At 37.2% G+C, this 16539-nt stretch overlaps 1 protein-coding gene across 2 annotated transcripts in view; it reads right to left on the reverse strand.

Annotated features, from left to right (window-relative positions):
- LOC127650050 (uncharacterized) overlaps positions 1 to 15970 on the reverse strand; it is a 16463-nt gene extending 493 nt beyond the window's left edge. The window contains exons 1-14 of one of the 2 annotated variants that reach the window (XM_052135181.1): positions 15774 to 15970; positions 15548 to 15616; positions 15287 to 15355; positions 11452 to 11476; positions 6700 to 6786; positions 6400 to 6545; positions 6188 to 6304; positions 6046 to 6088; positions 4477 to 5248; positions 4104 to 4167; positions 3924 to 4001; positions 3739 to 3831; positions 2806 to 3631; positions 1 to 213 (exon numbers count right to left, since the gene is read on the reverse strand). The exon at positions 1 to 213 is cut by the window's left edge and continues 493 nt beyond it. In XM_052135181.1, the coding sequence (XP_051991141.1) occupies positions 1 to 213; positions 2806 to 3631; positions 3739 to 3831; positions 3924 to 4001; positions 4104 to 4167; positions 4477 to 5248; positions 6046 to 6088; positions 6188 to 6304; positions 6400 to 6545; positions 6700 to 6786; positions 11452 to 11476; positions 15287 to 15355; positions 15548 to 15607 (2593 nt within the window). In that variant the 5' untranslated portion in view covers positions 15608 to 15616; positions 15774 to 15970. Of the gene's footprint in view, positions 214 to 2805; positions 3632 to 3738; positions 3832 to 3923; positions 4002 to 4103; positions 4168 to 4476; positions 5249 to 6045; positions 6089 to 6187; positions 6305 to 6399; positions 6546 to 6699; positions 6787 to 11451; positions 11477 to 15286; positions 15356 to 15547; positions 15617 to 15773 lie in introns of those variants that run through there. The other variant, XM_052135182.1, reaches the window with a different exon arrangement.
- Between the last annotated feature and the right edge of the window lie 569 nt (positions 15971 to 16539).

The following is a 16539-nucleotide window of genomic DNA, read 5'->3' on the forward strand; positions in this document are numbered from 1 at the left end:
CAAGCTCCAGAAGAGTTGAGGCAATCTTGTCAAGACTGGTGGAGTTTGCCGTTTCTGGAGGTGGTGAGGATGATGGGTGGAATGGGTCATAGAATTCATCACCAGGGCGGCGGTCATAATGATGTAACCTCTGTTGTCCTCTCCCAGGAAATATCCTTGTTTTCTCGAGAAGAGAAGGTGGTTGGTAGTGAATGGGAGGCTTGCCAAAGCTCTCTAAAAAAGATAATCATATGGAATGAAGTCAGGAAATAATCAAGAATAGAGATCTTAAAGGGATGTTGCTAAAAATGGTTTGTGATGGTAAAAATGTCATTTTTTGAGACACTCTGGAATACTTAAAAAAAACAAAAGATCATGTATGAGGACCTTGTCATCTGCTCCTCTACAAGACTTGTTTGCCCTTCTACCATGTGGAGCATTCAGTACATGTTAAAGGGAACATTATGCAAAATCCACTTTTTCCCCAAACAAATTACATAAAGAGTCCCCAGTGTGTGTAGACAACCACAAAATATGGTAAAAAGACCATCCCCTCATTTCTTTCCTTTCCCCATCAATAAAAATCAGTGTCTCAGAATGAGCAGTTCAGCCTTTTGTGATGTAAAAAGGGGAAAGGTACCACCCACGGCTGGCAAAGAGCTCCGCCCGAGTAGCTTAGGTCTGCTATCATCACACTGCATGCCCAATTACCAGGCAAGAGAGTATTCTCAATCATATTATTTCCATGCACATTTTCCTTAGGCAGCTTCATTACCTCAGTTAAAATGGGCCACAAGAGAGATTTAACTGACACTGAAAAGTCAAATATTGTAAAAATGCCTTTCAGACGGATGCAACACTCTTGAAATAGCTAAACTATCGAGGCGTGACCACTGGACAATCAAACGTTTTGTTGCGAATAGTCAACAAGGGCACAAAAAAAACGCATGGAGAAGAAAAGTTGCAAATTAACTGCAAAAGACTTAATTAAACGTGAAGCTACCAGGAACCCATTATCCTCCAATGCTACCATATTCCAGAACTGCAACCTGCCTGGAGTGTCCAGAAGTACAAGGTCCCAAGTGCTCAGATACATGGCCAAGGTCAAGAAGGCTGAAACATGACCACCACTGAATATATTCACAAGTTGAAGCATCAGGATTGGGCAAAGAAATACATTAAGTCAGGTGACAGCAAGGTGGACGAGGGGTTCTGGTATGGGCTGCTATCATTAAGGATGAGGTAGTTAGACCTTTTCGAGTTGGAGATGGACTGAAACTCAACTCTCAAACCTACTGCCAGTTTCTGGAAAGCACTTTCTTCAAGCAGTGGTACAGGAAGAAGTCCTCAGCATTCAAGAAGGCCATGATCTTTATGCAGGACAATGCTCAATCACATGCATCCAAGTACTCCAATGCTTGGCTAGCCAGCAAGGGCCTCAAAGATGCCCAAATAATGACTTAGCCCCCTTCCTAACCTGACTTAAATCCTACTGAGAACTTGTGGGCCCTTCTCAAATGTGAGATTTACAGTGAGGGAAGACAATACACCACTTTGAACAGCATTTGGGAGGCTGTGGTTGCTGCTTCAGTGAAAAGTTAATCGTGAACATATCAAGAAACTGACTGACTCCATGGATGGAAGGCTCATTGAAGTTATTGAAAAGAAGGTGGCTAAATTGATCACTGAATATTTTTGAAAGGCCAAAAATGTTATTTAATTATCATTTTGTGTTACTTATTTGTTGTACCTATTCTAAAATTAGAATAAACAATCGAGTTGGGAGAAATTTCTGTAATTAGGTTGCCTAATAATTGTGCACACTTATATATTCCCCTGAGATAGACAAAATTCACTTTTTGTTTGTTAAACATTCAGGTTTGAGGTTCAATCAAATTTTGGAATGACTAAGTGCATCATGTTTGTTCAACAATAAAATGAATCCTGAGGAATACAATTTGCCTAATAATTGGGCACGCAGTGTATAAAACCTGAGTGAGCAGCGCACGGTCCGCCAGATAAACTCCTCGCTAGAGCCGCTTGTACCAACTCAGACTGCTTCATCAAAGATGGCAAACACAAGACTGGATTTGCTTCAAAGCTATGGATCAAGGATGGATCAATACAAACTCTCCTTGACCCAACTTCAGATTTGCAAGTAGTAAAATTCGCACCTGATTGCAATTTGGCTTTCTAAATTTGCTTGTTTGCACGTGCGAAAAACACTTGTGAAAACATTGTGCTTTGTGTATCACAGCAACCAGTCCCTAAATACCCTATTTCATAATAATTAAGCTGTAGCTGTGTTTCAGTTACAATATAAACTGATTGACATCCTCCACAGTCCCAATTGAGTGGTCATGCAATGAAGATTTTCCGTATAATAAAACTGGTCATTATTTCAAAAACTTTTATGAAACGCTAGTGGTATGAGACAACTATAAGCTGTTTTTCATATTTCATAACTTGACCTTTGTTATGCACAATACAGTAAGATGATTGACTGTGTTCTCCATGTTATTTATAAATTAACGGTTCAATTTCTCCTGTATTGTTGTCGCCGAAGTATCCATGGCACCAGCAGGAAAGGCACAGCCCACTTCCAGCTCCTTTGCAATTAAAGCTACAGACACTAAAACAGGCCGTTTGGAACAGGGCTACAAAACAGGGGTATAAAGGCATGGTCGAATAAACGATATGTGAGGTGTTTTGAGCTGAAACTTTCAGGGGGACACATTCTGGGGACACACGAGGCTTCTATTACATTGTGTAAAAAGTGGCATAATATGTCCCCTTTAAAGGAGGTAATGTTTATAACTTAGTTACCTTGAAAATCTCTCTCAATGTCTTCAGGGCCCAAACCTTTAAAGCGCTCTAATGAATGCCTTCTCTGATGATCCCATTTTCTTTCAGGATCCACATTTCCAAAGCCCCTGAAATCATCATCGTAATATCTTGTCTCGTGAGTACCTCTCGGACCTTCTCTGCCATCTTGTGAAGCTCTTGAATATTCTTTGTAACGTTCTGCCTCTTCTCTAGGATCATCCTCATAAACTCTCTGCTCTGGAAAATCTCTGTTGTCATCATGTAACCTTGTCTTTTGAAGTTTTCTGGGATCATCTGCATATTGCCTTGCTTCTTGAAAATCACCAGGATAACTCTCAAATCTTCTTGGCTCTCTGTGATCTCTAGAGTCATCTTCATAACTTCTGCTCTCTCTAGCACCTCTGGGGTCATCCTTGTATTGTCTAGGGTCATCGTTATATTGTCTGGATTCCTGGAAACTACTGGGATCACCTTCATATCGTCTGACCTCTCCAAACGCTCTAGGGTCATTGTCATGTTGTCTGGATTCTTGGAAACTACTGGGATCACCTTCATATCGTCTGACCTCTCCAAATGCCCTAGGTTCATTGTCATGTTGTCTGGATTCTTGGAAACTCCTGGGATCGTCTTCATATCGTCTGACCTCTCCAAATGCCCTAGGTTCACTGTCATGTTGTCTGGATTCTTGGAAACTCCTGGGATCATCTTCATATCGTCTGACCTCTTGGAAATCTCTATTTTCTAAATAAATCCTATCTGGATCATCCCTTAGGTCCTTATCATATGCATCTCTGCGCTGTTCACTGGCAAATTGAGAAGTATGGCCCTTGAGATGAAGGAAATTAAAAAGTGAAAAGAATTTAGACTTTGAATTAAATAAAAATAATTATTTACATATAATGTTGGTTTAATGGTTACTAACTATGGGCTTACCCCAGTTTTATTAGCTTGGAATTCTTTCAAAACTGTGCATAGCTTTTCTTTGAGAAATGTAGCTTCTTCCAGATTTTCAATTTGGATGTCACTCTGAAATTGAACAGAATATGTTAAAAGTAAAACTTTAGTCAATCAAGGAAAGGTTATCACTCTTATACATTTGTAAAATACTGTGCACTCACAAGTACATCCAGAACATTTTCAGTATGTTGATAATCATGGGACATACTGCCAGAATCCACATCTGGGTTATTAAACAGCTGTAAAGACAGGAGTAAGAAGACCAATGACTCAAGTTTGTCACTACAATACCTACTGAAAACAAATGTGTACATTTAAAAGGGAAGGGTCTGTAGTTTTACCGGAGACTTTGCTCGTCTCTGTGCTCCTCTTAGATTCTCTTTGTGGATAAATTCTTGAGAATGTCTGAAATGAGAATAATTTTAGCATCTTTTGGGGAAAAAATAAATTAGTGAGTAAATGAAAGATAATAGACCACATGCAAATATCACTCTTACAGCAAAACATGTTTTGGTTTGTTGAGAATTTAGTAGCTGACTAATTCAAAATGTCACTTGCACTTCAGGTCTTTTGTTTACATAATTCAATAGCCAAGATTGTTAAAACAAAAAGTTAGAGATATGGAAGGTTTATGAATATCCACATACACAATTGATCAAACTAGCCAATCAAACTTTTATTGACCAATCAACAAATTTAATGTAATCACACCACCTCATGTGTGCAACTGCTATTTCCTCCGCTGTTGCATCAGAGAACCTGCTCTTCCTTTTCTTCTTGGCTGGAACCGGCTCGTGGGAATATGCTCTTGGAAAATCTCTGGGTTCTAGTCTTTCAGGATATCCTTGCATCTCATTAGATTCGTCCCAAGTCCTTCTTGCAAATTCTCTCACATTTTCCCTTCTCTCATCATCATGAAAGCTTCTGCCAAGCTTTGGCATAACATCCATGCCAGATCCTCTTTCTTCATATGCTGCATACATACCAACCTCCATTTTCTCTTCCTGATACTCTGATTCTCCAGGGCACAGAGCTGCACTGTGGATTCTGAGGTCTCTGTCACGAAATTTGTTTCTTTGCACATCTTCTTGATAAGCGTTCTCTTGGACATCATAGTCTTTGAACTCGAGTCTATCTCCTCTTGAGTACTGTCCACTGCCCAGATTTGCTTCCTCATAGTCTTCTCGAGAACGAGGTATCCTTCCACCTCCCTGTTCTACATGGGGTCTGGCATATACTTCTGTTTCTGCTCTTTTAGAATAGTTGTCTCCTCGAAAGTATCTTCCTCGAATTTCATTTTTTTCAAATTGTCTTTGATGTCTGTTTTCATCTGTATGAGGTCTATCATATTGGTCATTCGTTTCCCCAGTATAATAGGGCCAGCCATGTTTGTCTTCATCCAAGTTTGACTTTCTATGAACATCTTCAACTAATGGTGATTTCATATGAGGGTCTTGTCCATGAACACTGGACCTTAAATCATTTCCTATTACAAAGGCAAAAGTGACAAAAATAGTGGTTTATAGGGATATTTACACTTGGTCACTTCATGTGTTTACGCAGATCGGATAGTTATAGGATCATGAAAAGACCAAGTGTACATGCCCTCGGAGATAAATCAATTCAAAAACCCGGTCAAGTGTAAATGCATCTGGCTGATCAAGCTACATATGTAAACTTTCCTCTGCCCAAACAGCGCTATGTCAGCATAGGGAAAATACGAAACATAACAGCTGCTACAGAGTATTTCCATAAGGCTCTCATTACGCAATAAAAAGCACCAAATTAAGAAACTGATGCACGTTGTAGGAGAGACAAAACTTCATTTATTTGATGCAGATCGCTGACGAAACAAACTAAATACTGATGAAAACTGCAGCTGACATGTATGATGCATCATTACTTCGACAAGCAGCGAGGGGAAAATGCACAGCGCACACAAACGGATACCCCTGTATGGTGTAATCACTTTAAATCAAATAATATCACATTTTTAAATTCGCTGCCTGGTATTAGCATTATCTTGGAAGTATCTTGTTTTTTTTTGCATATGGTGTACGAATTGAAGATCGAATTTATATCTGTTTGGTGGAGACCGGCTGATGTGGCCAATTGTAAATGGAATGTGCTTATTCAATCTGATAGCAATCCAATCAATAAAAACACACAGTGACAGTGTAAATTACCCCCATTTTACAATTTTACACAAAATGATATATTGTAACATGAATAAAAATTACTCAATGAAATATTAACCGATGATGTTTTAGGTCAAATCCTCACCTTGATTAACATTTCTGAATTTGTTCTGTGGTGTTTTGAGTGGCTGAAATGAAATAATTAAATATGAATTCAGATTTACATTTATTGTATTCAAGTTTACCAAAGATGATTCAACTTTGTAATAAATCCAAGACAATATTACCACTGGTGTTCCCCATCCCTCCTGTTTTTCAACTACTGCAGCTTTAGCTCTGGCAACAAGACCTGGCTGTTTCAGGAAGTTGTCACGCCATGTCACCAAGTCTGGCCTTTTCAGCTCCTGCCAAAAAGGATATCATGTGACCTTTTCCTTTTACTCTGAACAGGATGAGAATATAAGATGACTAAATTCATTGTGAAAAAGAACCACCGTACCAGATATTTTTGCCGGTGCTTGCGTCCAACAACATGGGCAACAGCGTTATGCAGATCCATCTCCACGACACACACTTTGCACAAGTACTGTAAACTGTGTCTGCCATCTTCAGCAAGGTCTGGAATCTGTTCCAGGGAGCTGAGACCTGAACAAAGAAAGTAGATCTACCATGGTTACAAGAATGAGATGTTTATTCAGTTAAACACCTAGGCTATGAATCGTCTAAATTTAAAATAAACAAAAGGCTATTTTGGTCATAATGACTTTAATGGACATGAAGTCACATGAAGCCGTCTTACCAATGATGGGCTCATCAAGATTCAGGTATTCCAAATATTGTTTGATATCTGTCCATTCTGGCAGTATAGGTGGCATTGGAACCTTTCCTAGAAGACAAGACAAAAGCTCATAAAACATGATAATTCCTAATAGTTGTGTGAAATTTTAATTTGATGCCAATTTGTTTGTTTGTGATTTAGCACTATATCAACTTTTATCGTTATTTCCATGGCAAAACAATAAAAAATGTATAGTGATTAGAAACCTATAAGGTTTTTTAAATCTACTTTTGATAACTGAATCTGGTCTGATTTGGTTAAAAATCTAATAATTTCCATAAGTAAAAAAAAAAATCAAAATGGAATATCCCACAGAGACAGCGCATTCTGGCATTAGGTGATCCCCATTTGTAATACAATTTGTCTGAAATCAAATGTTAATGCAATAGAATACAATGGTGTATGCCCACCCAGTTTACAAAGGTGCATTACCATGCATCATGATAATTTCAATCCGTTTAATCAGGCAACCTTCATGAAATGGTTGAATTTTCAGGAACAAGTTGACAACACAGCATTGACTGTTGGGAAACATTTGCCCAAATTTGCTTTCCTGTAGAACTAATGGAAACTTCCTCACAGTGTCAAAACAAAATGTTGATGTTTGCTTCCACACTTTGCTTAAATTTGACCACCTAGGAAATGCTACTATTTAAAAGATGATTGTGTTCACTTCTGTAAACACATTCCTGTTTAGGCTGTTTATCAAAAGAGATTTTTGTGTGAAAGTTGATTTTGGATAATGTATGAGGCCCAAGACCTCCTGACAGTTATTGTGACATTCACTGCTTGTAATGGCCATTCCCATAATTCATACCATTTCCATTAGAATTTAGTCTGTTTCTTTCTGCAATGCACACTTAAATGTTTGAAGCTCTTGACGAAAGATTGTCTTGTGACCGATGTTCCCAGTCACAAATTATGGAATGATGCCGAAACATTTCCAATATCTCCCATCCACATATGGCTTCATCTGTGCATCTCAAAGTTCAGTGGTAAAGATGATTTTTGCAAAACATCTTACAATGACATCAAGGTTCAGAAATATCACAGGCAGATTGGGCTAAAAAGCATCTTTATGGAGAGATTGAAAAATTATTTGCTTCACTAGCCAACATTTCCAGTGATTTTCAGTTGTGAGCTTTACATAAATCACAGGTCAGGCACAGGATGGCAAAGAACGCATTCGCCTCTGCTAGCAGGAGATTGTTAATCCCTTGACCGTCTGAACTTCCTGCTGAGTTAATGGCTTCAAAAACTGAAAAGGGACATCAGGTTTCTAGGAAAAAATCATTCTGTCACCAAGGCGGTCTCTTGAGTTCTCTTCGTGTGTTCTTTTACTGAAGAAAAACTGACAAGATGTCAAGCTGCTTTCAATGGTTTCAATTAATCACAAACGCTAATTGTAATCCAAAGTGATACCATCACAAAGCATTTTCCTGCATTTTTCTCCTACATTAAAATAACGATTGAAACCAGCGGAGGCATAACAGTCTGTTTTTTGTGAATGTAATTTCTTCACTCACTGAAAGCTGCATATTGACATATGGATAAAGCAAGTCTCGAAGGATAAATACACAATCACAAGGTATGTTACTTAACGAATCGCATCCTAAATCAATCTTTTACAGTTGTTTATCCTCACGCAGTACTCCTGCTGTTATTTTGGTGAGCTCCATGTGACGGAATCAGGGAGAGCGTTACATTGGTACGTCTGTCACCACATCATTCTTAATCGGCAAGTGTGTCATACCTCCGACTAAAGAAGGACTGCAACTAACGGAGACTACACGATTTATAAGAGACTAATCTAATGATTATTCGACTATTCGGGCGATTATTGTAACGATTAATCATTAGCTCTTAACTGACTATTCAGCTTGTGCCCGACATAAAAGGTTGTATTAAATGTGCTTTCCAACAATAAAGAGGACAAAATCATCTTTTGAAAATATCTCTAAATGACATTCACTGAATTAATGGGGAAAACAACTTGAATTTTCATTGTTTAATAAAATAAATTCACTGCAAAAAATCCTATTGTTATTAAGTGTTTGTCTTGTTTTTCATTTAACGTTATCTAAAAACCCTTAAAACAAGATACATTTACTTGAGAAGCAACATAAGATATTTAGACTTGCTTTAAGACAAGGGTGGGGAACCCTGCTCCTGGAGGGCCACTGTCCTGCAGAGTTTAGCTCCAACCCTAATCAGACAAACCTGAGGAAACTAATCATGGTCTTGATTACTTGAAAAATGTAAGGGCAGGTGCGTTTGATTAGGGTTGGAGCTAAACTCTGCAGTACAGTGGCCCTCCAGGAGCAGGGTTCCCCACCCCTGCTTTAAGAGAATGTATCTTAAATATAAGTGTATTTTTTCACTTGTTCATACTTCTGCCAATGTAGGAATGAAAAAATACTCATTCAACAAATGCTCTAAAAGCAACTCTAAATATCTTATGTTGTTTCTCAGGTAAGTGTATCTTGTTTTAAGGATTTTTTGATATTTTAAAATATTTAAATTCTATTCAAAATTCTCCGATAAATATTTTTTTTTCTTCTTCTGCTGTATAGCTGCTAAATAAATGTACATAAGGAGTTTTAGATATTTATATTGTAAAACAAACCAAAAAAGACAAATCAATTTTTTTTTGGCATTGTATAATGGGCTAAGACTACACCCTCTCACCTTTTTGTTCACTTGATTTCGATCAATCTTAAACTCACAAAACACAAACTCTTCTTTATAGAGCTGCGTATCGCCGATTTTCTTCACCATAAGATACACACCATGACACTCAAATTAGAATTCACTATGTCACGAACATTCACTATAAACAAAATCTAGCTGCAGCGTCAAGCGTGCGCCAGTGATAGCTACTCCGCGCGAGTTTATCAGCCGGGAGAACTTTGAAACTCTCTCATGCTGTTTTTCACGCGACTCGTATAAAAGGTTCTTACCGCACAGACAAAAATGCCAGTTTTGGAGTATGTGCTTAATTATACAGCCCGCTTCCTTATTATTTGAACTTTAATAAAGGATGCATTAAATACAGTATATAACGGTGTAGGTTTTCCTTTTTAGGCGCTCTGACAGACAAGTTTTGCTCAAGCGGAACACCAGGTACAGCTCCGCTTCATTTCTCGAAGTCACTGCTTCTGCATTTACTTATTTAGCATTTTTGTATTATAATACTCTGCAATCTAGATCACATTACTCTGTTTGAAAAGTTTGGAGTGCATCTGGACTGTGAGCTGTTCTTTCTTCCTCTCCTCAATCAAGTGCAAGCTGAAGTGTTGCTCTCCCGTGTCATCATTAGCGTTTCATAAGATCTCATGTTGTGTTAAATTAAATCAGACGACTATTTGACAAAAGAAAATTATGTCGACTAATCGTTTCAGCCCTAGACTAAAGAGAGCGAGATCTCAGCACGTGTGACACCCTTGTCCAAAATAGAGTTATTTTGTGTCTGCTAGCGTGGCGCCGGCTTTAAGTGATGAGCTGGTACACAGGTTGTACTAGCCATGATTGCAGCACTTTGTATATGGAAATCCTCTAGCCCAAGGGTCAACAGCTTATTTCAGGAAATCACAAAATAGTATCCTCAGGAATGTGAACAGTCCAAAAGTTAAAAACTGAACAGGGATTTGCAGTATGCTTCAGAAATTCATACTTAAGCACCTGTCATACCTATACATTCATACACAATGTGTATTCCAAACATGGTTCTCACTAGACAATGCCTGCTTTGTTAATTGTTAATTAACTTGCAAGTGGGCTCATACGACATATGCATTCCAAAACATTATTTGGAAAAACAATTACAAACATTCCTCCCACATGGCAAATTTACATAAAAATGTGGGGAGGGAAATATATACTAGAGGGCAGTATAATGAAGAGAATCCAGAATTAATTGTTCAGATCCAATGTCCTGCATCTCAGTGTACTGAACCAAAGCTGAAAAGTTAGATGTTATTCCTGTTTTTTGAGAGAATTATATCATGGCTCCATTGTCTTCAGGAAAATCCACTGATAGATTGCACATTCTTTACATGCACATTCTTTACAGGCAGATGTGATTCCAACAGGATTCTACTTCCTTCTTCACGTTCAAATCCATGAATGATTCCAAACGAAACTGTAGTTGTTTTTGCCTTCATATTACTTTGAGGACAAAAGCAGGATTCCTATTGACGGTGCTTAAATCTGTCATTTTGACAGCTAAATGGTGTCCTTTGTTCAAATATTTCAATGGCAGATGGATGTCCTGTATGGAACCCTACTGAACTTCTGAAAGGATATCTGACAGTTTTCATACTTACAAACTCCTTGAGAATTCGGTTGGATTTCCTGATGGGGTACTGAATTGTGCTAAATTGCACATTAAATGTCAATATAATCTCAAAAAACAATTGAAAAGAAATACATTCAATTTTGTGACATTAAGTACAAACTTAGCACACTGATGGTAACTAAACACATTTAGATTGATCAACTGCACAACTTAAATACTATTACAAAAACTCTAAACTAAAATGTTTTGCAATGATCACTTAAAGGGTTTAAGTATTTTGCCATTTTTAGTTGCAAACACTGAAATAGGCAATCTTTTGGAGATAAATCCTTAATGTCTGTTTAAATCCAACAGAACCAAGGATAGTGAGGCTAGATATTAGACGCATTTTGAACAAAGTTTTGATTACTACTTACCCTGTGCAGCAAGGGTGTTTTCTTTCTTTGAAGAGATAAGGACAAACAATGGAGGAAAAACAGGCACAGGTGATTACACTTTTTACTTTTGAGCACTTCATAGAAGTTACTTGAAATACTGAAATAAAGTAAACAAAGAGGTTAATAACGACACAAGCATCTTTAAGAAACAAAGAGTGTTGGCATGGTAGATGGTCCAAATTCCAGTAGAGGACCCTCTATCATCATTCAATCAAAGCACTTAATCACAGACACAGGGTGCAAAGTGGGACTGACCTGTAGTAACAATACAGTCCATCACTCTGGGCAAAAGTTAAATGACAGATGGCGAAACCTATGGCCTTTGTAAACGAAGTGGCACATGTGGAGAAAAAGGAATTCCAGACACTGCTTTTGTGCATTTCACAGAATGAATTCACAAAGTTGAGTTTGACTTGTTTATGAGGTGAAATAAAATGAACATTGAGGAACTTCATAGAAGTTGAACAGTATTGTGCAATGATTGTAGAAGCAAGCATCAACACTGCCATCTGTAATATAGGATGAAGAGGAGATCTGAATGCAGAACAATCCTAGATGGGTTTACACGTTGGAGGAAAAACAAAGTTTGGTGCTTCGGACCACCCACTTAAAAAGGACAGTGCCATGGCTGACACAACCACCAACAACAGTGATGTATGTGGGTGGGTAAATCTGAAATGAATGATGCCATAATAGAACACAGTACAACCAAGTGGTAACTTGTTCCCATTATGGCACAGCAGTCTTCGCTGACAGCACAAAATAATTCATGCGTAAAGGCTGGAGGGTAGAATTACCATTCGTCAAAAAGTAATACGAACTACGCCAGAAGCAGTTCTGAAAACAAACGGAATACAAGTTGTGTTTGAGGAGCTCTCGTTTACTTGCAACTAATGTTTTGATTGTTTGAGTCAAACAAAAGTCAAGAAAATCTTCAGCAGAAAGAGATTAAATTCCATAAAACCTCAGAAACTTTGAACAACCCAGCAAATAGATTTATCAACATAACTTTACAAAAAAAAGTTTGGATTACCAGAGGACTGACAAAACCTGTGCACCCTGACTCCAGCCAATCAGATTGGAGATGGTGGATTTTGCTAACTCTTACAATTTCAGTGAACAGACTGTCACTATAAGAAGTACATCTTGTTACAACACCAACAGCAGTGCTGGGGGCTGTAAATAATAAAGTACAGCAATGTACTACATTAGTACACATGGCAACTACTTGTAGTGTGAGGATGCCCTCAGACTACAAACACAAGTAAACAATACTGTACAACGCAAAGATGACAGATGTAGTGCAGACTTGAATCTCGAAGTCCTCAAGAACAAAAAGAACTAATAGATGTTCCAAACAGCTGCCATCTGGTCAGAACACTGATGATCCATCCATGATGATCGATTCCCAGGGAACACACAAACTGATAAAATGTATACCCTGAATGCACTGCATGTCGCATTAGAAAATGTCTGTCAAATGCATAAATGTAAATATGAAGATAAAGACAATGGCACACTGAAATGTTTTCAGATAAAGACTCCAAAGCATTAAAATATCCACATGATACATCTTGAGTAGTTTATAGAACTGGAAAAGCAGAGCAGCCATATCAGGTATACAAGGTTATACTGTATACAGTGTCCAAGACACAGAAAAGTAGCAGTCAAAATGCTGTTTTATAGTTGATCCCCCAGGATTCTTTAAGTTGCATGAATCAGACAAGTCAATAAAATAAAGTTATTAAGTAATAAAGTTGTAATGATGCATGGCCAAGGCATATTCAATCATAGCATTCAGGATTTTAAACAGGATTAACTGTGTGTGATTACTTTGAATATTAGTTAGAAATAATTTAATAAATTACTTAGAATATTCAAAATGTACACTGGCAACAGATCTACAGAGTATATATAAAATTTACACTCACTAAGCACTTTATTAGAAAGACCTACTTATTAATGCTATTATCTAATCAGCCAATAGTGTGGCAGCAGTTCAATGCATAAAATCACAAACACACAGATATGGGTCAGGAGCTTTTATTAATGTTTACATCAGGGGTCGGGAACCTATGGTTCTTCATTAAAAATCAAGTGGCTTGCCGGGTCGCTCACCGTTCACCAACAAATGATCTTTTAAAACTTTCTAGAGATAATTTTCCAGCAGAAAGCGTGGGTGCGATTGCAAAGCTTGAAGTCAATGACACTGTTTTGATTTCCTTTCTCCCGAATTTTACAGCCTACTTCTAGTGAACAAGGTTTGAAAAGAACACCCACCAAATGCAGAATTTTCATGCTGAGAATTTTGCTGATGTACCAGTCACTGTGGAAGGCGATCTGAAAGACTTGTCGGAGATATATAACAAGAAATTAGACACACAGATGCACATTTGACGAAACGTGATAATATTTTGAAGACCAGACGAAAGAATGTGACGAGACTCAATCCAGTTCGCGATCTCCTCTCCAAATGCATTTCATGTGATACATGACAAGAAATGCTGATGTGTTTGAAGAAACACACTTTATTATATTTTTAAGAACAAACAAAAGCAGTCAATGCCCGTGTCTGATTCACTGTTCAGAGGCGTGCAACAGCACCCTGTCAAGCAACCCCTGTAAAGCGTTATCACTCCGTTTTCTCTGTTTCATTCAACTGAAAACTGTTTGCAAGAATAATGTCGTCTATGAGAATGCTGCACATGATCTCTGATCATCTCGTGAGGTGCTGCGAGTTTAGTTCGCTCTTACACATTGTGAACGCAACTCTGCAGGTTCAGTAGTATATACAGGTATCTTTGTATTAAATAAACAAAGACGAAAGTGATTAAATCATAAAGTAATACAAGACACGTTCGCCTTGAACCTAAAATTGAGTTGTATTTTTCTTCTTTAGGCAGCATAAATGACCAAAACGGAATATAAACACTTTTGATAAGAACACATTTGGCAGCATTTTTTGGGAACACAATTTTTTAGGCTTATTTATTATGTTGATTATTATAACTATCTTTACATTTATAATTGTCTTTAGTTCTTAAGTTATATGCTAGTAATTTTCACCTGTTGCTGCATACTGATACTTGCATGATGGCAAATGTTTGGATTTGGGGAGGTGGTTATATATTATATTTTTTTATCCCTTTGTTATTTGTATTGCTTTTTCGTTTAGTTTAAAGTGCAATTTGAATTTAGAAATGTCTTTTGTTCAAGTCTTTCGTGTTTCAATAAATTAATTACATTTTTAAAAGCAAAATCAATAAAGTACAAATATTCACCAACCTTGGGGATTGACCATATAATCAGATATTGATATTTTAAATGCAATTATCATAAAAAAAAATAAAAAAAAACTTTCCTTTTTTTTTTTTTTTTACATATCGCCCAGCTTTTTCATTAAGTAAAATTAAGTCATTTTACGGAGACCCGCACAAACATGTGTACTGTTACCCATTCATATTTGCATATTTGTTTGTTTTTGAGTAGTCTATGGGCAATATAAACATTGTATTTTATTCAATAACTTAGTAAAATAGTAAATTATTCATTTGTGTTAAGGCTCTTTCGAAAAAAAGCATCCACCAAAAATGTTTTAATTGTCTCCTTAGTGAACAATTTTGTGTATTAGTGTGCACAGAATATCATCTCAGAATGCACAATGAGCTACAACGAGGACCAACGTGTTTCTAATAAACTGCTTAGTGAGTATATGTACTATACGTTACATATTATACGTTATGTAGCCTACTATATTTTTGAGATACATAACGACCAACTCGCCATACACAACACTGAATATTTCACTACTTACCTTCAAATGATGTGACGTGGTGAGGTGGATTTTGTATTGGGTATCTCCCCTTATTTTTTTGTCACATACCTGAAATTTTTAATTTAACAACATGGTTTATCCAATCGATGATATTTGATATTAATTATATTTTAAATGGCAGTCACATACAGTTAGAGCAAGGTTTTTACATGTAGTTATAACAACAAAAAAAGGATTTATGTACGCATCATGTTTATATATGTGCACCCAAATAAATTTTTTTAAAAAAGAACAATGTACCGTGCAGTCAATGAAGGTGTTGGCCTGGTCGTCGTCGTACACTGTCAGTAAATCGGACATCTCTTCAACCTAAAATGAAGACAAAGTTATTGTTTTATTGGATGCTATTTGCACTATATTGGTAAAATCATGCAAGATGTACAATGCAGAAACACGCGCATTAAGCAAACGTATAGCACTGAGCATTTCGTTTAGATGGAGTAACTAATATTTGCGACAAACGTACTGTAGGGCCTCGTAGGCAGCAATTAGCGAAAAATGGAAGACAACTATTTTAAACGAGGTCGTTTAAATGAATGTAGCATAAAATTATCTTCTTGAAAATGTTTAAAAGTGATGCTAAAAAACGAAACAATCGCATAGATTTTTCCGCTAGGCCAAGAATCTCATCCACATCCGCCGCCGCTGTCGTCGTTGTCGTCGTCTTCTTCTAGCTGTTTTACGCGGTTCAGAAACCCATTGGTGCATTACCGCCACCTATCTCCCATTTGCAACATCGACACTCTTTTTTACAAATAAAATACCTACACCACCCTATCTACCTTCACACCTAACTTCCTAACCCCGTTGGGGCTGCAGCTTCAGCTGGCTCTACGTGTTCAGCTCCTCCAGCTTCCACATGCAGCACCTAAAAAAAAATAATCAAAAGTTTTTTTTTTATTGCATTAAACATATATATACATTGAATAACAACAGTGGGGACATATTGCTAACAAAGGGACAAATAAAAACAATACATAAGATATCACATCTAAAGATTACATTTTCAATGTGACATCCTTAAGGATGTTATATGTTTCTGAAGCCTTGACATTCAGAGGTTTAGACATAAGATAGGTAAAAAGGGATTTTACATCAGCAGAAAAAATTCTAAAAGTAGGTTTCCATTGTATTACTCTGGCTTTGTGAAGATTAAATTTACCTAGAAGACAAAGTAACAATAAAGAACAATCAATTTTAGCATCATTACAATGAATATCTGAAAGAAAAAT

This window comes from Xyrauchen texanus, chromosome 10, assembly GCF_025860055.1.
Source record: "Xyrauchen texanus isolate HMW12.3.18 chromosome 10, RBS_HiC_50CHRs, whole genome shotgun sequence".
Lineage (NCBI taxonomy): Eukaryota > Metazoa > Chordata > Actinopteri > Cypriniformes > Catostomidae > Xyrauchen > Xyrauchen texanus.